Source organism: Lissotriton helveticus, chromosome 5_1, assembly GCF_964261635.1.
Source record: "Lissotriton helveticus chromosome 5_1, aLisHel1.1, whole genome shotgun sequence".
Taxonomy (NCBI): Eukaryota; Metazoa; Chordata; class Amphibia; order Caudata; family Salamandridae; genus Lissotriton; species Lissotriton helveticus.
The window spans coordinates 921,705,882-921,727,884 of record NC_136065.1 but is presented as its reverse complement, the minus strand read 5'-3'; the positions used below and the strand labels follow the sequence as shown (position 1 = coordinate 921,727,884).

The 22,003-nt window shown below is 46.5% G+C and overlaps 1 protein-coding gene across 4 annotated transcripts in view; it reads right to left on the bottom strand.

The window, feature by feature from the left end:
• Nucleotides 1-22,003, bottom strand: part of TBC1D12 (TBC1 domain family member 12) — a 308,722-nt gene that overhangs the window by 59,931 nt on the left and 226,788 nt on the right. For all 4 annotated transcript variants that reach the window (XM_078643381.1, XM_078643382.1, XM_078643384.1 and 1 more), the window contains 4 exons: nt 15,339-15,433; nt 13,458-13,529; nt 3,025-3,153; nt 2,707-2,816 (listed from right to left, as the gene is read on the bottom strand). In XM_078643381.1, coding sequence (XP_078499507.1) covers nt 2,707-2,816; nt 3,025-3,153; nt 13,458-13,529; nt 15,339-15,433 — 406 coding nt within the window. The remainder of the gene's footprint in view (nt 1-2,706; nt 2,817-3,024; nt 3,154-13,457; nt 13,530-15,338; nt 15,434-22,003) is intronic.

The following is a 22,003-nucleotide window of genomic DNA, read 5'->3' as shown; positions in this document are numbered from 1 at the left end:
GCCTTAGGGTACAGAGTGATGCACTGGAGGGTAGGGTGACCAGACGTCCTGGATTTCCCCAGACAGTACCAACACTTTTTGTAATTTTATATACATGTTCGAGTTATTGGGACAACGTTAAGGTCATCCCGCAAAGCAGAAATAAAATGTATGCTCTGCTCTCCTTTCAGAGGCACATCCAAAGTCTACAACAATTTAAGTAATTTATTTGTTTCTGTAAGGCAGCACACAATACAAGACTTCCGAAATGTTTCTCTCCAAATTTTACTGCAACACCATGCAGACGGCATTCAGCCTTTCTCAATGCAGGTTTCCAAGAGAGTGTCAGATTCAAATCCTTAAAAGTACAATAGACAACCACCATTGGAGGAATTCATAGTCATGGAGAGAGGACCGTCACAATTCCTATATGATACAAAATAATCGTACAACCCGCATTAGATCTTATTGCGTATATAAAGCCTTAATAGGCAATTTTGAGTAACATTTTTCGTGTCCAATGTCTGAATGACAGCACTCACCATACATGGAGACAAGCATGTCAAACTCATTTGTGTAGTTGTAGTGTCCCAGTCCTCCTCTACACTTCTGACTACTTAAGGATACTGCCACTGCGCTCTCCTCGACTTGTTTGGACGCATTACCAGTACCTCCAACACACAATATCGCGAGTGATGGTCCAGTGACCCCCGCTCGAGCACATAATAATTGCTTCAGCTGATATGGTGGAGTCCTTGTGGGCTGACCTCAACTCCACAAAATCAGTGTCTAGTAGCACATTGAAATACCACCCTCCTCTCTCCCCAATGCAACTTCAGTGAGGCGGAACAGCTCCAAATGCCTTGCGGCGTCATCGAACACAAGGGCACTATCACCAGTCCAACTATCAACTTCACTCTTGGGGGAGCTCCACGGTGTGTAGCTTCATACATTCCTCCTTCCAAGCTGGCAGTCACGGTGCACCAGACCAGACCGAGATCCTGGACATCCCCCGACACAGCCACATCTCCGAACACCTGAGACCTGCACTGGCTCCCCGTCAGCAAGAGAATCACGTTCAGTCCCCTCACCCACGCACACAAGGCCCTCCACGACCTGGGCCCCAGGTACCTCAACAACCGCCTGACCTTCTACACTCCCACCTGCCAGCTACGATCGACCAGTCACGCCCTCGCAGCCATCCCACGCATTCGAAGAGCCACCATGGGGGGAAGATCCTTCTACTTCCTGGCAGCCAAAACGTGGAACTCTCTCCCCATCCACCTCCGTCTTACCCAAGACCACCTCTCCTTCAGGAAGCAACTCAAGACCTGGCTGTTGAGCAGTAACGGACCCCCCCTCCCCCAAAGCGCCTTGAGACCCTCCGGGTGAGTAGCACGCTATACAAATTTCATGATTGATTGATTGAGCATGTCGGATTCCGGTACCAGCAACTCAGATACAAATATCTAAAACAGACTCTCTTACCAAATCATGAGCAGGCATCAACATAGCTCAAGGTTCTCTCCAGATTTTATTGCAACACCATGTCGACGTGTTTCAGCCATTCAGTCTTTCTCAAAAAAGGTTACAGCTGGAGTGTCAGATTCAAATCCTTAAAAGTACAATGGACGACTCCCATTGGAGGAATTACATAGAGACAGATAAATTGGGACAGGCCAGATACAGGCTTTAGACATACTTTTATTTTGTGTCCCGTCTCGCTTTTTGCTTCTCAATATATGGTGACCCTTACTGGAGGGGGCATACAAGTTACACACATCAGGGTTACAAAATGATATATAGTTGATAGCCATTCTGTAAGGCCAGAGGTTTAAAGCTGCCATTAAATTCCTTGTAGCATACTAAAGGAATAGAAGTACTGGGATGGAAGAAAAAATAGTTCTGGTTAAGCTACTCACACCTGACATGGGAGAACCTAGGGAACATTTTTAGAGACAAAGAATGTCATTTTCAGTCTTTCTTTCTACTGAGTTTAGGTTATTTTGTAAGTGAGACAGGAAGCTATTTACCAGTATATGGCATATTTAAAGTAAGCAGTTTTATGGTCAATTTGGCAGATCCTCCAAAACAACTGACCTATCTGAATTCTAATCTTTGCATCACCCATTCATTTCTTTTGGTGACTACATTTTCAACCTCGTTGTGCAACAAATTGCCTATAAAATGACTAATTACCACATCCACTGAACAAAAATATATTTACTGTGCTCACGATCATTTTCATTAGGCTGTGAATACTTTCCCACAGAAACAAAGGACCTAACGAAACACATCATTGTAATGGGAATGAGAAAGAAGAATCACTGAACCACTTTGAAATCGAGATCTTTTAGCAATCGGGGAATGTACACACAAGCTGTTACAGTAAATACCTGGATCTAACAATGCTACCAATGAAATCTGCAGATCCTACTTTAGTAAGGCGTAAGAGATTTACACCACAAGTCATGCCTAACACTCCAATATGCCTCTTTCTGTGCCAATCGCTACAACTAGAACTCTATATGGCACCCTACGGTTATTATTCTTACATCTGCTAAAGATCTGGCATGAAGTCATGTTTCTTGCATTACTCAAAAAGCCAAACTTAAAAAAACGACTAAACACAAGGACATGTCTTAGTTTTTTAGTTACTATTTTTATTCTCAGTTAATTACGGACGTATTTTATTGTGGGTAGTCCATGGAATGATGTGTAACTTACCAGTCTATAAGATAGATGTCTGGAGTAAGACTGTAAGACTTAAAGTGGAGGAACAGTTTGGGAAGGTTTTCTTCAAAAAATACTTCAAACACTGCAAAATACTTCAGCATCTGTAGACAGATACAGATGGGTTATTCAGATTTAATTTCAATATAAAACATACGAAAAGCCGGTTTATAAAACATACTTAAATGCGTTTGCGTGGTATGTGCGTATTGTCACAATTCTTTCATTTCAGTAAGCACAAGGTCTATGACATATGAAAGAAACATAAATCAAAGAAGCAAGCAAGAGTCAAGCTACTCCATACAGACATACCGTGCTATGATCCACACGGAAGAACGCTAACTGGCATGGTTTGTTCAGAAGATTTGCGAATGCAATGAATGCATCTGCTTCTTCCAGGTTAAGGATCAGCACTGCAGCAACAAAAGACATTCCTTGTACCTGTATGGGGAAGAAATACAAATTCCCACAGATTAGATAGTCAGTAAAGAACAGTCCTTAGAAATAGACACATTCTTCAAGTTAAATCTATCCCAAGTACTTGGTGAATGATCCTTATGTTCGGACTATTTAATTGCAAATTATAACTACTTACCTTTTGGTGGTTGTCCTTATCTGATAACATTTCACCTGTGTACAGCTTTAATCTTTATGATCAAAATATGACATTTTCCGTACAAAACACGTGGTGACTTCCTGTTCTTTTTTTTTTTTTGGTAATGTGACTTACTGTTTTTAATGTGTAGCTCAAAATGCATGTTTGGGCTGCGATTTCCCTGCTACCAAGGCCCCTATTCGGGTCCTTGTGTTAGAGGTTAGGCAGGTAAAAACGAATCTTATTTATGGCTATGCATCACTACATGCATGCGGTTATGTTACTAAATACAGAGGCTGCGGTGATGAAGCAAAGCACGGTCTAAATATATTAGCTCATAAGCAGAAGTTGAGCACCCTCCACTATTCTACCCACAAGTTTTTATGTGAACATGATCGTTTGTCACCCTCAAAAAGAACTCGGACAGTCCTCTCTACCTTCTACACTCCCTTTGCAGGACATCTCTGCAGAGTTAAACTGCACTGAAAAGCATGATAGCGGAACAGGACTTGAAGGGACGAGAAACATGGCTAGAAGATTGAACAAGCCATTGTAGTATGGCACCATTTTGCCATCTCCCAGCTGCACCTTGAAAGGAAGCTGTTTCATAGGAGGAGGTAAAAGACATCATAATGACCAGATACTTTGACTAAACGGAGACGCACATTATGTCTAATTCACACGGTCACGGCTAGAGCGATCACTGACATCTTCAATATGAGCGAAGAATTCTGCAGAGAACAGGCACAGACTGTAACAGCAATGAAATAGTAGAACTTACAATCCCCAACTTTAGTCAATTTGCTTGAGTTTAAATGCACTGGCGCTAAATAACTGGAACTGGATTTCAGATTGTCATCCACCCCGAGACCACAATCAGACAAAAGGTCTAGAAGTAAAGTCAATACCGTTATATAGGTTAAAGATGTTGCCAAAATCATGGATGAGCCAGATAGGACACATAGAACAGGGATGGGTTAAAGATGTTACAGAATGGACTGTAGTAGAGGCCATGAGGCTACACCAGTGTAGGTGGGACGACAATGCAGAGGAGGATTTGCAAACTTGGAAAGGGATCCTCACTAAATTCGCGGATGTTGAGGAAGCCCCCACAGATGATAGGCAGGAATTTGAGGTTTAGGGATATAATAGCAGCCATGGGGAAAAGTGCACATTCTTTTTCTGGGGAGAAGGAGTAAAACATGATTATTCCTACTGTGAGATTCTGCACATACTGGTCCCCTTTTGTACAGAATTACTGCTGTTTTAATTACATGTCTAGGATGATTGCTCATTTGCTCAACTTTGTTAATGGTACAGTGTTTACAATGTGCTGAATCATTTAAAGGAAATACATTACTAATTAAAAAGAAAAAAGATGTTGCCAAAACATTATGTGCCTCCCGAGAAATGGAAAGCAGTGCTATGAGAAATATCTACCTTCAAATGACCTGAAGGTAGCATACTTAGTAAGATTTTGTTGGTTTTAATACTACCAATTAGCATAATCATAACACCACACTGAATGTGACATCAGATGACGTATTCCATTGTACATGAAGTACAGATTTGAGAAATGAAATATGTGCCATTTGATCTAGATGCAATCGTGAATAAATAACTTGAGAAATAAATGGCATGACCTAAAAGCGTAACCTTTAAACACTGCAGCCACAGTTAATCTCACACATCAATCATCAACAGACAAACAAGTGCACCGAAGTCAGGTAAACGTTCCAGAAGCCGCAAAAAGTTAAGTAGCATAGCTCACTGTGCCAATGCTCTGTTAAATGGTTAGGTTTTCTACGCTGGATTAGAGGGCCCAAAGTTTGAATCCCATTATTCTCACTTGGCTAAACTGTGTGATCTGGGCAAATAACGTACTACCTTGTGTCTTACGTTAAACATCTGCCACCAGTAAGGCTGCTTAGAAACAGTAGGAAGGGCGTTAAGGAACAAAGATATTTACAACCCAATTCTAGCTGTCGCCTTTTAGAACAGGGTGAATGAATCCGAAGGCCAAGAAGCTTAACACAAACCTTAAACATATGTAATTGCAGTATCTTTACCAACTGCCTTCTCGCTCTCTTAGTCCCCAGATTGATTAACAATGGCGCTCTCAGTAACGATTAAGGTATCATGAGCTAAATATACAAACAGGAATTTACATGTATTTATTAAATAACGGCTGGCAAAAGTAAGGGACAATAGTTGATGTTTCAGCTGTCATTTGTTACGTCAGGCAGTAAACCAAAACAAACAAATCGAAAAATGTTCAAGATTTTTTCCCCCCTGAAATATCTGGACTTAAAATAACTCGTACTGAGCCGTCGGAGCTCTCAGACTGTTAAGCACTGTTTTCAAAGTATAGGGTAGGTGAATGGGTGAGGACAAAGAGGAAGGAGCTCCGTGAGCGAGGACCCGACCTCAAATTCTGGCTTCCCTCTTGAAAGAATTGTAGGTTCTGGAGCATCGTTTATTCGAGCACTCGGCATTTCATGCATTTAGATGTCTCAGTCCACAGCTGGGCTATACTAGAACATACAGAGGAGATCTACAAGAGATGGGAGAGTTGGAAGGAGAAACAGCAGCTAGATGGCACGTCATAAAATGGAGCATGTACAGGCTTTCATAAGACCTGGCTGTGATGAAATAGACGGAGGCTCTACCAACCCTTCTAACATGGCCCCTCTAAAGTCTGTGGTAGCAAGGTCCCTTTGACTCGCCTACCCTGCACCAACATCCTCCTACCGACTCCCGTGTTCTTCTCCATTCTGGTGCTCAGGACTGATGCTCCCTACCTTTACACCCAGGCATGCTTCATGGGATTTTAATGTGATAGGTGTCAGTTGACGCATAGAGCAGGCACTGCTGAATCGCAACCGAATGGTAACCAGCTCTTTGCCAGGATATTGTTGCAGTGTGGACCTTCTCTGGGATTATTGGTGGTGTCAAGTGATATTTAAATAACAGTGGTGTGTGTGTGTGTGTGTGGGGGGGGGGGGGGCGGGGTTATAACAGATCGACATAACTTTCTTAGAGGAAACTTGGATAAGTAGCAATTGTCATTTCCAAGTTTCAATATGGGTCACTTGTTGGTGGAAAGGAATCCAAGGAATTGAGCAGCCTTTAATACTAGTGCCAACTGAATTGTGTAACCTTCCCACTCAAATGAGGGCCATTATTAAAATCTGTTTACCTCCAAGAGAAATCTAGGCTGCGTTAACAATGAAAATTGAAGGGGGCTTTGAAGAACTTTTCCAAAGCTCATCATTGCCAACTGCAGTACCAAGATGGATAGCCATGCAGAAAGTGATCCTGTAAGCGCCAGCTACAATCAGGCATGGCTTCTACGTGACATTTATTCAATGAAAGAAGGAATGCCTTATGAAGGATGTCTCTGCTTTTATTACTCAACAACTTTATTATAAAATGTTAAATGGTTATATATAGGGTGACCTTCTTAGAGCTACTTGGACCCAAGGCAGGCTACCTTCACATGTAGACTACTCCTTTGTTAAGATGAACACTTAGATGATATATAGCTACTTCGTAATCAAGAGCAGCCACCATATGCAAATCTTAGGGCTGCCTGGAAAGTTCATCTGTCTTGAACCCTCTTCTGAAAAACAGCCTTCTAACAAACCACACTGATGTGATGAAAACCTAGCTGCCTTTGAAGCTCTGACTGAGGGAGACACAATGAAGCTGATTAACAAGATATTAGCTAACCCTGCACCTTGTCCAGCAAAAGTCGCTGATGAAATCTCCAACATGACGTTGGTACTTTTAGAGGTACAAACCTAGGAGAACCACAAGTAGCACGGATTGGGCCCCATCAAAGCTAGCCAAGATAAGGAAGCTTGGTTGCTACATAGGATCAAGTTGAAAGGTCTTGAAAGGGAAAATCAAACCATGCATCACTCAGAAACAAAGCATGTGTTCGCTGTTTTACAACAAGGATTCAAGAACTTTTCAATTTACAGTGCAGATTATTATTCTTCCGCACAGGTTAACAAATCACTCCTCAGTAGAAATGGGGGTGGGGTCGCACACTACTCACACACCGGCGGCGTTGCCCCTAAGGACTCTGGTCAATGTAGTAAAGTGTTCGCGATGCATCATCTTTCGATCTTCTGCTATCTTCGCTGTCTTCGCCATCTCTGGACACGTGTTTCAGGGTATCACCCCTCGTCAGCAGGGATAGGCCGTGTACTGGGGTTGCCGATGGCTGCCAATATCTGCCAGGTATAGTACCACTCAGGCGCGTAGGTGCGGGATCCCAGGCTCGTCAGCCCACTGGAGCTTTAAAGTTACAAATGGGGGTGGGGTCGCACACTACTCACACACCGGCGGTGTCGCCCCTAAGGACTCTGGTCAATGTAGTAAAGTGTTCACGATGCATCATCTTTCGATCTTCTGCTATCTTCGCTATCTTCGCCATCCCTGGACACGTGTTTCGGGGTATCACCCCTCGCCTGAGTGGTACTATACCTGGCAGATATTTGGCAGCCATCGGCAACCCCAGAACATGGCCTATCCCTGCTGATGAGGGGTGATACCCGGAAACACGTGTCCAGGGATAGCGAAGACAGCGAAGACAGCAGAAGATCGAAAGATGATGCATCGCGGAACACATAACTACATTAACCAGAGTCCTTAGGGGCGACACCGCCGGTGTGTGAGTAGTGTGCGACCCCACCCCCCTTTTTGTAACATTAAGCTCCCTTGAGCCGCCGGCTGACGAGCCTGGGACCCCGCACCTACGCGCCTGAGTGGTACTATACCTGGCAGATATTTGGCAGCCATCGGCAACCCCAGAACATGGCCTATCCCTGCTGATGAGGGGTGATACCCCGAAACACGTGTCCAGGGATGGCGAAGACAGCGAAGACAGCAGAAGATCGAAAGATGATGCATCGCGGAACACAGAACTACATTAACCAGAGTCCTTAGGGGCGACACCGCCAGTGTGTGAGTAGTGTGCGACCCCACCCCCCTTTTTGTAACATTAAGTTCCCTTGAGCCGCCGGCTGACGAGCCTGGGACCCCGCACCTACGCGCCTGAGTGGTACTATACCTGGCAGATATTTGGCAGCCATCGGCAACCCCAGAACATGGCCTATCCCTGCTGATGAGGGGGTGATACCCCGAAACACGTGTCCAGGGATGGCGAAGACAGCGAAGATCGAAAGATGATGCATCGCGGAACACATAACTACATTAACCAGAGTCCTAAGGGGCGACACCGCCGGTGTGTGAGTAGTGTGCGACCCCACCCCCCTTTTTGTAACATTAAGCTCCCTTGAGCCGCCGGCTGACGAGCCTGGGACCCCGCACCTACGCGCCTGAGTGGTACTATACCTGGCAGATATTTGGCAGCCATCGGCAACCCCAGAACATGGCCTATCCCTGCTGATGAGGGGTGATACCCCGAAACACGTGTCCAGGGATGGCGAAGACAGCAGAAGATCGAAAGATGATGCATCGCGGAACACATAACTACATTAACCAGAGTCCTTAGGGGCGACACCGCCGGTGTGTGAGTAGTGTGCGACCCCACCCCCCTTTTTGTAACATTAAGCTCCCTTGAGCCGCCGGCTGACGAGCCTGGGACCCCGCACCAACGCGCCTGAGTGGTACTATACCTGGCAGATATTTGGCAGCCATCGGCTACCCCAGAACATGGCCTATCCCTGCTGATGAGGGGTGATACCCCGAAACACGTGTCCAGGGATGGCGAAGACAGCGAAGACAGCAGAAGATCGAAAGATGATGCATCGCGGAACACATAAGTACATTAACCAGAGTCCTTAGGGGCGACACCGCCGGTGTGTGAGTAGTGTGCGACCCCACCCCCCTTTTTGTAACATTAAGCTCCTTTGAGCCGCCGGCTGACGAGCCTGGGACCCCGCACCTATGCGCCTGAGTGGTACTATACCTGGCAGATATTTGGCAGCCATCGGCAACCCCAGAACATGGCCTATCCCTGCTGATGAGGGGTGATACCCCGAAACACGTGTCCAGGGATGGCGAAGACAGCAGAAGATCGAAAGATGATGCATAGCGGAATACATAACTACATTAACCAGAGTCCTTAGGGGCGACACCGCGGGTGTGTGAGTAGTGTGCGACCCCACCCCCCTTTTTGTAACACTCCTCAGTAGAACTAGCGGCACAGAGACTGGTGGCCTCTGGCACCTGAATGCCTGATGACTCCATGACGACCTTTTCACCCTTCTGAGTTCATTTCGCTGTGAGGCTGCTTTCTCAGCACAGGATATAAGAGTGGAAGGGATAAGGCATGGAAATTGTTATACCGGTTGGGGAACTGGGAGGCAGAGAAATTGTTTTGCCCATACAGAATAAGGTAGGGCAGCAGATTCAAAATAGCTTAGGAGTTACAGTGGCTTTCACACGTTACCACAATAACCTATTTTCTAATACTGCCTCTCTACAGATAGAGCTAGATAGCCAGATACTGAATGATCTCCCCCTTCCCTCTATCTCCGCGGCAGATCATGCAGATTTAGACCTTCCCATCGCCCAAGAAGAGATTCAGCAGGTGGTATCAAATGCCTGCAGGCAAAATTCTGGGTCCAAACACGTCCCCCTGGACTTCATGAAGAAATTTGCATCCCTCAAGGTACAACATCTGGTTCCAGTTTATTTTATTTTTTTGGAGGCCCGTACATCGGATTTCCCACCCCTGGACCTGAGGAGTACCACCATTTCAGGGATCTTGAAGGAGAGGATGGCCCTCAGGATTATAGCTCCTACTGTCCAATATCACTTTTAAACACAGACGTGAAGTTCTTTTCAGGGCCTTGGTGAACAGGCTGCCCAAGGTATGCTTATCCACGAAGACCAGAACAGCTTCATGCCAGCAAGTGGCACTCACTTTTGTCTATGTGGGGTTAGTGTTGCACTGGTCCGAGCACACACACTATGGGGTGAAACAGAGCTGATATTGGTTATCTTTGAAAAGGCATTTGATACAATTCATTGTCGGTTCCTGCATGTAGAGCTACTGAGGCAGCCTGCAGCCCCTGTTTCAGGAGGTCAGTGCACATGCTTTACACAAATCTGTGCACATGAGTCAGGGCCAATGGCGTCCTGTCCCCACCCTTCTCAACTGAGCACATCACCCACCAGGAATGCTCTCTCTTCCCCTTCTGTTGTCCATAGTGATGGATCTGTTGCGATGCACAGTTAAGTGGCTTTCTCAGGGAGGATGGATGGGAAGATAGGTTCTTGCTGTACACGGATGACCTTTTGTCATATGTGCATCACCCCAGCATGTCCGTGCTCAGAATGCCAGATTCTTCGAATTTATGGTGACCCCTCTGGGCAGAGAGTCAGCTGGAAAACGATGGTATTTTCCTGATACATGGTGACCTGCCTGGGATGCGGCTGCACTTGGTACTCAAAGTGGCAGATGATGACTTTAGATACTTAAAGATGTGAAAGGCAGTCTAAGCCACTGGCCGCATTTCTCTACATCAAACTTTGAGTCAGTTAGGAGGGCATCTTCTACATATAAGGCTGGCAGATAGACGTTACTGAGACTTGCTGCAACTGGTTAACTGACTACAAAAAAAATCACCGTAATGTACACCAAGACACAAGAGATATGCTTAGGGTTGAAGACCACTCCTTGGACAATTGATCTAGAGATTTGGGTACACACTTAACTGATGCACAATGGGGATATTGTTGTCGACACACTAAAGAGGTCTCCATGAATGGAAGAAACAGACTACTTCATTAGAAATTTCTCCACCAGATCTACTATACCTCAGCTAAACTACATAGATATATAGGAAGGGTCAATGGCGCATGTGAGAAATATAATAATCTAGCAGCGGACTTCCTGCACATAACATGGGAGTGTGCTTTGGTTGTGGACAACTAGAACAAATTGGTTCCAGTACTGAATGACATTGTGGTCCTGACACTGTAGACGTAGGCCCTACTGGTGCTTCTGTGTATTGGTTAAATGATATTTAAGCAGAGTAGAAAAGTTTTGATCTGGTTCTGCTGCTGGGTAAACGACTGGTAGCCATGTCATGGCGAAGGGGTGCACTTCTCACAGTGGACAAATGTCTTACTGACTTGGCATCCTGTAGCGTGAACTTTGAAACCTACTCCCCACTGCTGCCCAGAGGGTCTCGCTTGAGGGACATACAGGGTTCTCTGCAAACGTATCTTACTAGAAGAGAGCATGAAGAGAGCAACGAAAGACAGGGATCATGATCCCACTGGATCACCTTCAGTGGGCAAATAAGGAGTGTCGAGACTCAATTAAAGGTAAATAGCTTGTTGACCGAGGGTTGAGGATTCTTTTTTCCTTTTTTATACAGGAAAACTTGCATACTACTGTGCTATGTTGTATCAGTTATATATTGTGAATGCTATAATGGCCAAAATACTGTATTGCACTATATATGATGAGAAATAAAACATTTAAGCAAAGATACTTAGGGATGTGAGTCATGAGGTACCCAGATGAAGGGCAGAGAGCTAAATATCGCACCACTCCACAGGCATACTATACTGGAACTGGAGAGCTGGTCCACCTTACCGCTAAAAATGATGGGGTGCAGTTCCCTCCTCAAGATCATCTCCCTACAGAGGTTCTAAAAAACCCATTCCAGAATTCTTCATTCCCCCCCCCCCCCCCCCCCCCCCCGACACTGGCATATAGAACCCCTAGCCATCTCAGCACCACAGTACGTTATGCAGTCAAGTCCAGCTTGCGCACACTTACTAATTAGCCGCCCCTTCTCTTAACATGCTAAAGCACCACATGTTAGGAAAGAACTTCGCTGGAGAAAATCTTATCTTCTCCCACAGGCCTCAGCCTCTTAACATCACCATCCAACCCTTAAAAATTGAACATTCATAACCCTACACTTTAACATCACTAACCTTGTGACAGCCAAATTCATACACTACTCAAACCACTTCTTTGTTAGATTGCAATATTGTTGATATCTAGTTTTTCACACAGCTATGGTATAGCATCCTCCTTATTATCTATCATCAATGTTTATGCCCACTATACATTCCTTTATTCTCTTATAACTCTCCTAACTTTTTTGCTCATGAAAGACCGGAGGCCGAGAGTTTTAAATTAACCTGAAACTGAACCCAATTTACATTCAACTACTGACACGTTTAGGGCTTGAAATATTGACACATTTTTGATTCTCTTGTATCCATCCGGAAGCACTTTTCAGCTATAAAACTTTCAACTTGGAACAAACTTTGCGCATACTAATGGGAAAAATAACTATACCTCTTTGCCAAAGCAGAGCAGTTGAAAGAAAGGACTTTTATCTTGTATTCCAAAGGTTTTAAAAATGAATGTGCTCAGAGTTACACACATCCTGCATTGCACAAAAAGCACTGATCAGTGCGAAGGAATGACTCGCTAGTGCACTGTGCCTATAAAAGTAATTCCTCAACATTACTTTATTTTTTTGGTGGTCGAGTGAGAAATATCTTGGGGAAGAGACTGCACATTTTCATCACCCTATCCTAGTTTTGGCTTAGTTTAGTACAAAAACACCACTTCCTGGAGAAACTTGGAACTTTTTCTGGAATCATGGACTACTGACGACCTCCGTCCCGGTCTTTTCCCTGCGTGCAACACATGCTAATGTCCTAGCAGGTTTCTGCTTATGTGGTTAAATAAAAACTTGCTGTTATGAAGGTGCCCTCGACATTGTTGGTATGGGTAACAAAACCGGACTTTAATGAAAAGATGAGTGTCCAAGAATTGCTGAACAAGAAACACACAACACTTGAAGGAATGGAGCATGTTAACCCTTTGCGTGCTCGTGACGGAACCGTTCCGTCACGAGCCTCGGGTGGGCTGTGCTGGTGACGGAACGGTTCCGTCACGGCCAGCTCGCCGCGCCTGCGCTGACGTTCTAAAGAGCGGGCGGGCCGTGACGGAACCGTTCCGTCACAAGCACAGCTCACCCGAGGGCCGTGACGGAGCGGTTCCGTCATGAGTACGGGAGCGCCGCCGGCCCCGCCTCCCCCTTAGCGCTGCGGCGGAATAGCCGCCGCAGCTAAGGGGTTAAACATATGTCAAACAATAAAACACTAAAATATTTAGCATAGAATGAAATATACTTACATATCCAACGTCAGGTCTGTAGCATGTGTATGCCCCTAATACACTGTGTAAAAGATCATGATACGGACCACCCTTAGAAGAAGAAATAAAGATTAGTTTGATTAAAATGTGCACTCTGAACAAACAAATAAGGTACCTAAAAATTAACTCAGCACAAGATTGTTTTCATAAATTTTCCCTAAGGCCAAAAGAGAAATATGTAATTTCCACTTTTCATTTACTGGGTGCGAGGTGCGGCCACCCAATCGTTGGGGTACTTAATTATTAGAATTGATTTTAATCTTGCTGTAGGAGTAATGAGTCTAAGAGGCAAGTATGCTCCGTCAGTGCATCAGGATGCTGCAAATCTTCTACTGCATAAGAAATTAGATTTTTTTGCTCTAAAACAATTAATAAAAACTACACCTGAACAACCCTAGCAGCACTGGAAAACGTTAGGGAAATTAACCTGTAATGTACTAAAGAACTATGCACAAATTTGTGGATACAGCCATTGTTTTGTGTACAAAAAGAAATCCACACCTCCATATTTATTTATATATTTATTTGTAGAGCACAGCTAATACCCTAAGGCGTCTAGGCGCTTGTCATCCAACATCTTGCCAGCAGTGAGATAGAGAAGTGCAAAGTCTAAAGTAAAGTCTCATTTATGCAGTAAAAAGCCAAGTCTTCAAACACTTCCTGAAAGAAATCAGGTCAGGCGAATTTTTGAGTTTGTATGGCAGATGATTCCACAATCTAGCTATGATATTTAAAAAAACTTTTGCCACCCCAGTTTGGAAGTCGTGATTTGGGGAGTTCCACCAACATGTGTGAAGAGGACCGCAGTGTATGCCAGCGAAAACGGTCAATCAGATATGCAGGGCCCTGATTATACAGTGCCTTAAAGGCAATGCAAAGTGCCTTATTCCACAGGAAGCCAGTTAGAGCATTGAGGGCCAGCTTGGCGGAAGAATATTTTGGCATTCCAAAGAGCAATCGGGCGGCAGAGTTCTGTATAACCTGCAGTTTAACATGGAGATCTTTGTTTATTCCATTCAGAAGGGCCATTGCAGTAGTTAAGCCTAAACAGGACAAGTGCCGAAACCACTGTTTTCTGCGGGTCCAATGGTATGAAAGGGAACATTTTCGTCAAAGTCTTCAATGTGTAACAGGTGGATGAAGTGACCCCATCACTTACATCAGATGTCATAACAGCTGTACACACCAACTGTTACTTATTCTTTAATAGGTATGTAATTTATCATAAAGGCTCACTCCATCTTAGGGGGGTTCGGGGGGGGGGGGGGGTTGGGGTGGGTCTGATGGTGATGGTCTAAATGCCAATTAGTTATAGGGCAGTCTTGAGTTGATTTATAAATTGAAGCATAAAAAATGTCTAACAGTGGAGGGTGTACTAAATGCTAGGAACTTTGACAGTAAAGTACCATTCCCCCTTTACTACTAAGGCTGTTGTATGGAACAGTCAAGAGGGCCTAACTAGAAGTGCAGAGTCTCCTATGAGGGGTATATACAAATCTTAGAAGTAAAATATTGACGGGCCAGAAGTAAAGACATTTATTAGTAAGGCAGGCTATGTTACACAGAGTACATTTTCCCACAGAAGGTCTGTGTAAGTATCTTCTTGAAGCTGAATTAGGAGTTGGTCTTCTAGTCCCGGGGATTTTTTTCTAGTTTAACTACTACATTGTATGCTCTCTGGGGTCTTACAATGTCTTTTTCGAATAAACTGCTATTAGTTGTATTACTAGTTGTCCAAAAGTACTTCTGGTTGAACTGACCACCGATGGGCTTTTGATAGGAAAATGAAGAATAAAACGCAGTTAAGTAATTACCTATCTTGGACAATCATGTTATTAAATGTAAGGTCATGATCCTCACCTTCTGAAAAATAAAGAGCGATGGGAATGTCCGGGATATATCCAGCTTTATTAACTCAAGGCTTGCCTCACGGTCAGCAACAGACGATCCTGTATCTGCAAGTCAAGTTTAAACATACAATGACTATCTCATTGAGCCATTGCAGCATAGTTGGGGATAGCAGTGAACAAGTCACTATACACAATAAAAATGTGCACATTCACGCATTCTAGAGCTTCGACTATGATTGGAAAAGAAGTATGCAGGTTTACAGATTCACAGAACGCATTAAGAGAATAAAAGTTATCCACCCTGCGTATTTCAGTTAGCGAACAATTCATTGAAATAGGCTTTGTGTAAAGTTCAAAAGCCCATTTTTTTTCATTTAACAAAAAATATAAACCGAGAAAGCTCTGAAACATGGAGTTTACCCTCCTTTCCCACACTGGAATGAATATGCTACTTACCAGTATGCATCTGTTCTTGGCATGTAGGGCTGCTAACATTCATATCTTAGCATTAGATCGCCGCCTAGTGTTGGGTCCGGATGATCGCACATTGTTGTCCTGGAAGAGTCTTCGAAGTATCCTGAGATAGGTGGCTCCTCCCCTGGACTACAGTGCGCATGGGCATCGGCTCCATCCCCAGATTGTTTTTCGCCATTGTGGCAGAAGATGGAGTGAAAAGTGTAAAGGATGTCCATGCTAATGAATAAATACAATAGTATATCTGCAGCTGCGACAGGCACCGGGGAGGAGGGCGGGCGATATGAATGTTAGCAGCCCTACATGCCAAGAACAGATGCATACTGGTAAGTAGCATATTCAGTTCGAGGCATGTGGGCTGCTAAATTCATATCTTAGCATAGAATACATAGCAGTCCCTCCATCAGCGGCGGTTGCCCGTGCCAGCTGCAGAAACCTGAAAAAGTGTTTTTAGAACAGCCTGTCCTACAGCAGCTTGCTGCTTGGAATGCACATCAACACAGTAGTGTTTTGTAAATGTATGTGGTGTAACCCACGTGGCTGCTCTGCAGATATCCTCTAAAGGAATGTTCCCTAGGAAAGCCATGGATGCCCCCATTTTGCGTGTGGAGTGCGCTCTTGGGGGTATTGTTAAAGTGCGCTTGGCCTTTTGATAACATATCTGGATGCACTTAACAATCCATCTGGCTATCCCTGCTTTGGAAATCGGGTTGCCTTTGTGTTGTGGTGCGAAGGCAACAAAAAGTTGTTTTGTTTTTCTAAAGGGTTGTGTTCTGTCTATGTAGTACATCAACGCCCTCCGTACATCTAAGGTATGGAGCATTCTTTCTGCCACCGTTTGCGGGTTTTGAAAGAACGCTGGTAAGTCAATAGTTTGGTTGAGATGAAACTGTGACACCACCTTCGGAAGGAATTTGGGGTTAGTGCGTAGCACTACCCTATTTGGGTGAATTTGAATGAATGGCTCTTGGATTGTGAGCGCTTGCAGCTCACTGACACGCCTCAGAGACGTAATAGCTACTAGGAAAGCTACTTTCCACTTAAGGAACTGGAGTTCACACGAGTGCAGTGGCTCAAATGGTGGTCCCATCAGTCTGGTGAGAACGACATTGAGGTTCCACACCGGAGCTGGCGGTGTTCTTGGGGGAATGACTCGTTTCAGACCTTCCAGGAAGGCTTTAATGGCGGGCACTCTGAAGACAGAGAGGTGCTGCCTGTTTTGAAGATAAGCCGCTATGGCGGATAGATGTATCCGAATGGAAGTGTACGCTAGATTGCACTTGTAAAGATGCAACAGATAGCAGATGATGTTGGGGATAGATGCATCTAGCGGGTTAATGTCATTGGCTGTACAGTAAATGACAAAGCGCTTCCATTTTGCAGCATAGCATGCTCTGGTAGTTGGCTTCCTTGCCTCCTTGATGATGTTCATGCATTCTGGAGGTAGGTTAAGGTATCCAAACTCTAGGACTTCAGGAGCCAGATCGCCAGGTTGAGCTGTTGCGGATCTGGATGCTGAATTTCTCCATGGTTCTGCGTCAAAAGACTGGGCGTGAGGCGCAGTCTTTGATGCGGCACCACTGAGAGTTCGAGGAACGTGGTGTACCAAGCCTGGCGCGCCCACGTTGGAGCAACTAGGATGAGAGTCATCGCGTGCTGCCTTAGCTTTCTTGCGACCAGCGGTATTAGAGGGGCTGGCGGAAAAGCGTACGCAAATTTGCCTGACCAGTTCATCCATATCGCATTCCCCTGCGACTGTGGGTGAGGGAACCTGGCGGCAAAGTGTTGGCATTTTGCGTTTTCTTTTGTGGCAAACAGGTCTATCTCCGGATGACCCCACTGCTGGAAGTACGGGTGGAGGACAGATGGGTGTATCTCCCACTCGTGCATTTGATGGCTGTACCTGCTGAGCAGATCCGCCATCTGGTTGTCCTTCCCTGGGAGGTGTTCTGCCATGAGGAAAATGTTCCTCTGAATGGCCCACTTCCACATGCTCTGAGCCAGATGAGACAGCTGTGGCGAGTGGGTGCCTCCCTGCTTTTGAATGTAGTACATCGCAGTCATGTTGTCCGTCCGGACTAACACTACCTTGTTGCACAGATGTACAATGAAGGACTTGATCGCCATGAAGATTGCCATCAGTTCCAGATAGTTGATGTGCATCTTCTGTTGCTGCGTCGTCCATAGTCCCTGCACTGTGTAAGTGAGCAGATGAGCTCCCCATCCCTGGAGAGATGCGTCCGTTGTCAGGACAATCTGCGGCACAGGCTCTTGGAACAGTCGGCCCTTGCAAAGGTTGTGTGGAGTCCACCAATGCAGAGAGTCGTATGCCCGACTGGTAACCAACACTAGGTCTGTCAATTGCCCCTGAGCCTGTGTCCACTGATTCGCTAAGCACTCCTGGAGCGGGCGCATATGTAACCGTGCGTGAGGGACTATGAAGATGCATGAGGCCATCATGCCTATCAACTGCATGAACACTCTCGCTGGAAGCGAGTGTTGTGGTCTGAACTTTTGGATCAGAGACTGCATGCTGTCTATCCTGACTTGGTTTGGCTGAGCCATGGCCGTCAGGGTGTTGATCGTCGCACCTAGGAACTGCCGGACATGTGCTGGTTGTAGATGCGACTTTGGGTAGTTCAGCGAGAAACCCAGATTGTGAAGAAGGTGAATTGTAGTCGACATGTCCGCGGCACACTGTTGTTCCGACTTGGCTTGCACGAGCCAGTCGTCTAGGTAGGGGTAGACATGGATGTTCTGCCTCCTGAGGTGCGCTGCTACTGTCGCCAGACACGTGGTAAACACCCTTGGGGCTGTGGTGACTCCGAAGGGTAGGACCTTGAACTGGTAATGCTTGCCTTGAATAGTGAACCTGAGGTATTTCCTGTGGGACGGGTGTAGTGGGATGTGGAAATAAGCATCCTTGAGATCTAAGGTTGCTAAGAAGTCCCCTTGGTTTAGCAAGGGAAGAATCTGTTGCAGTGTAAGCATGTGGAAATGTTCTGATAGTATGTACAGGTTGAGGGGACGTAGATCTAGAATGGGTCTGAGAGATCCGTCCTTCTTTGGAATAAGGAAGTACAGGGAATACACCCCTGTGCCTTCCTCTCCCACCGGCACGAGCTCGATTGCTCCCTTTTGCAGCATCACCACTACTTCCTGCTGCAATAAGAGCAAGTGCTCTGCGGACATAGGCCTTTGCCTTGGCGGGATGTTGGATGGAGTGGACTTCAACTCTAGGCAATAACCATACTGGACTAGTTGTCGCACCCACCTGTCTGTGGTGATGTTTCTCCAGACGGGCAGGAACTGCTGCAGTCTCCCCCCGACAGGTGTTAAGTGGTCGGGGGCAGTGACAGAGAGTCACTGTTTGCTTGGAGTAGAGGAGCGGGAGCTGTTGTTTCCTCTGCCGCGACCTCTGTTGCTGTTATTTCTGTAACCTCCCTTGTTCTGTTTTGTGAACGAGGATTGTGCTCCACCTCTTGAGAACTGAGATTGTTGACCCATTTGTCCTCTGGTGACTCCACGTGCACCTGAGCGACGAAAATTGCTGCCACGAAACTGTTGTGACTGTAGGGCCCCCATGGACTTAGCAGTTTCTGTGTCTTTTTTTATTTTCTCTAGGGTGGTGTCAACATCTGGACCAAACAGACTATCAGGATTGACTGGCTGATTAAGAATGGTTGTCTGAATATCCGGTTTAAACCCTGAGATGCGGAGCCACGCCTGTCGTCTCAGCATAACGCTAGTGTTGATAGCTCTAGCAGCTGTGTCTGCTGCGTCAAGTGCACACTTGATGGCTGCGTTTGAGATTAGCTTCCCTTCCTCAATAAGCAGTTTGGTGCCTTCTTGGAACTTTGGAGGCAGGTGTTGTATAATCTGTTCTAGGGTGTCGTAGTGCGCCCTATCGTAACGCGCTAAGAGTGCCTGTGTATTGGCAATGCGCCAAAAGTTTGATGCCTGTGCAGCTACTCTTTTGCCCCCTGCCTCTAGCACTTTGGACTCCTTATCCGGGGGAGGAGCTTCACCCGTCGTCTGGGAGTTGGCACGTTTCCTGGCATTGGCGACCACAAGAGAGTCCAGTGGCAACTGGCCCCGAATGTATGCGGGGTCTGCAGGTGCAGGTCTGTATTTTTTTTCAATACGTGGATTGACCACTCTCGCTCTTGTAGGCTCCTTAAATATGTCCCCAGCATGCTTGAGGACTCCTTTAAGCATAGGCAGTGTCTTTACTGTCCTTTCAGAGACTGAAAATGTGTCGAAAAGGAAGTCTTCCTCAACCGGGTCAGCATGCATGTCCACATCATGATTGGCTGCCGCCCTTTCGAGTAGTGCATGAAAACCTGCTGAATCCTCAGTTGGGGATGCACGTGCATTAAAAAGCTGCGGGTCCTGCCCCACACCTTGGGTGCCCTGGTCACCAGTGTCATCATATGAATCCGGTTGTGCATCAGGTTCATTGATAGGGAAATTGTATTGCTCGTCCTCATCATACCCCTCACCCGCAGAGTGTTCTGGTGAGGGAGTAGGGCTCCGTCTCGGAGGAGGCTGGATTGGTTCCATGAGGCCTGAAGCGTCAAGGGGCACCCTCTTCTTCTTCAGTGGGATGACATATGAGTCCACTGACTCCGAAGTGATTTTCCTCTTATAGAGGGTCAGTTTGCCTGTGTCAGCGTCGATGAAATGCTCTGAATCATCCTCTGATTCGAGTACCCGACGTGGAAGCGGGCCAGCCGGTGAAGAAATCACCTGTTTTGGTGCCGATTTGGTGGAAAAGGCTTTCGGCGCCTCCTTCGGCGGCAAAATAAAGAGAAGTTTCCCAGAAGGCTTTGCTGGATTGTCTTTTTGCGGCTGCGGCGATGGTATCGGAGCCGACGGAGCAGAGGCCTTCTCCCTGATTCTCTGTAGTGATTCGGCGATGGGGGACGTCTCACTCACAGTTTGTTTTGGCGCCGACGAGGATGTTCTGATCTTTCCCTCGGATCCGACGTCTTTGTGGGCCTTGTGCGCTTTGGGCGCGGATCCCGTCGTCACCGACCCCGATTCCTGGGACCGGGGCGCAGACGTGCCAGTCTTCGATCCGTGCGCTTGCGTAGCCTCCTTGGAGCCGACTTTGGCGTGCTTGGACGGCGGCGCAGCTGTTGACCCGTGCCGACCATCTTTCTTAGAGGACCCCTCCTCTGGCGTCGATTTCGATTTTGCAGCATCGGAATCGACGGACTTCTTCGACTTCTGCGGACCGGAGGTCGACGGAGTCGATGGAGTAGCGGGCACAGTCGTTTTCGCCGGTACGGCAGCCATCTTAGGGACACTCGAGTCCTTAAGTTTCGGTTTCGTTTTCGGGTCGGCCATCTTAGATGTTGTCGATCCCGATGGTTTCAGTTTCGGTTTTGAAACAGTCTGCTCAGCAAGTAAGTCCGTGGCCGGGCCAGAAGGCGGGGCTGTGGCTTGCGGCAACGGGTCTTGGGTAAGGCCAACAGGCGATCCCGTGACCCGGTCGTTATCCTCGTAACCTTCGGGGCAGAGCTCGTCCCCCGAGCTATCTGCCGCGGCCCCATAAATCTCATCGTCGTCTCCTACCTCGTCGACGTATTCAAGGCCTTGACCCACGACTCCGTCGTCGTCTCCCGGATCCGCCTCGACCTCCGTCTCGGGTGGGGAGATTTGAAGATGATGACCCTGGTCCTCTTCTTCTTGGTCGCCGAAGATGTTTTCCGGATCCGGGGCCGCTTGTCTCGCTTCCATGCGCACCGCGCGCCGAAGCTTGAGAGTCTTCTTGGAGCGGAACTGTGCACAGGCCTTGCACTTGCCGTCGTCGTGGTCAGGCGAAAGGCATTTGTTACAGACGGGGTGTAGATCGATGTGTGGGTACTTGGACCCACAAAGCGGGCAGTACTTAAACGGGCTCCGCTCCATGTCCGAAAAGTTTTGCAGTCGTGTCGCGATGAGAAGGCCTCAAAGTTCAGAAAGCGAAAGAAAACTCCGCTTATTCCGGCTCCAAGAGACGGAAGACTCGAGACCGTGCGCAGACAATACCGACGCAAAAAATCGAGGCCTTTTGGCCGCTAAAAGTTAGTTTTTCTCGGTTTCGACAGAAAGACGTCGAGACCACATCCGAACCCAATGGCGGAAAAAAACAATCTGGGGATGGAGCCGATGCCCATGCGCACTGTAGTCCAGGGGAGGAGCCACCTATCTCAG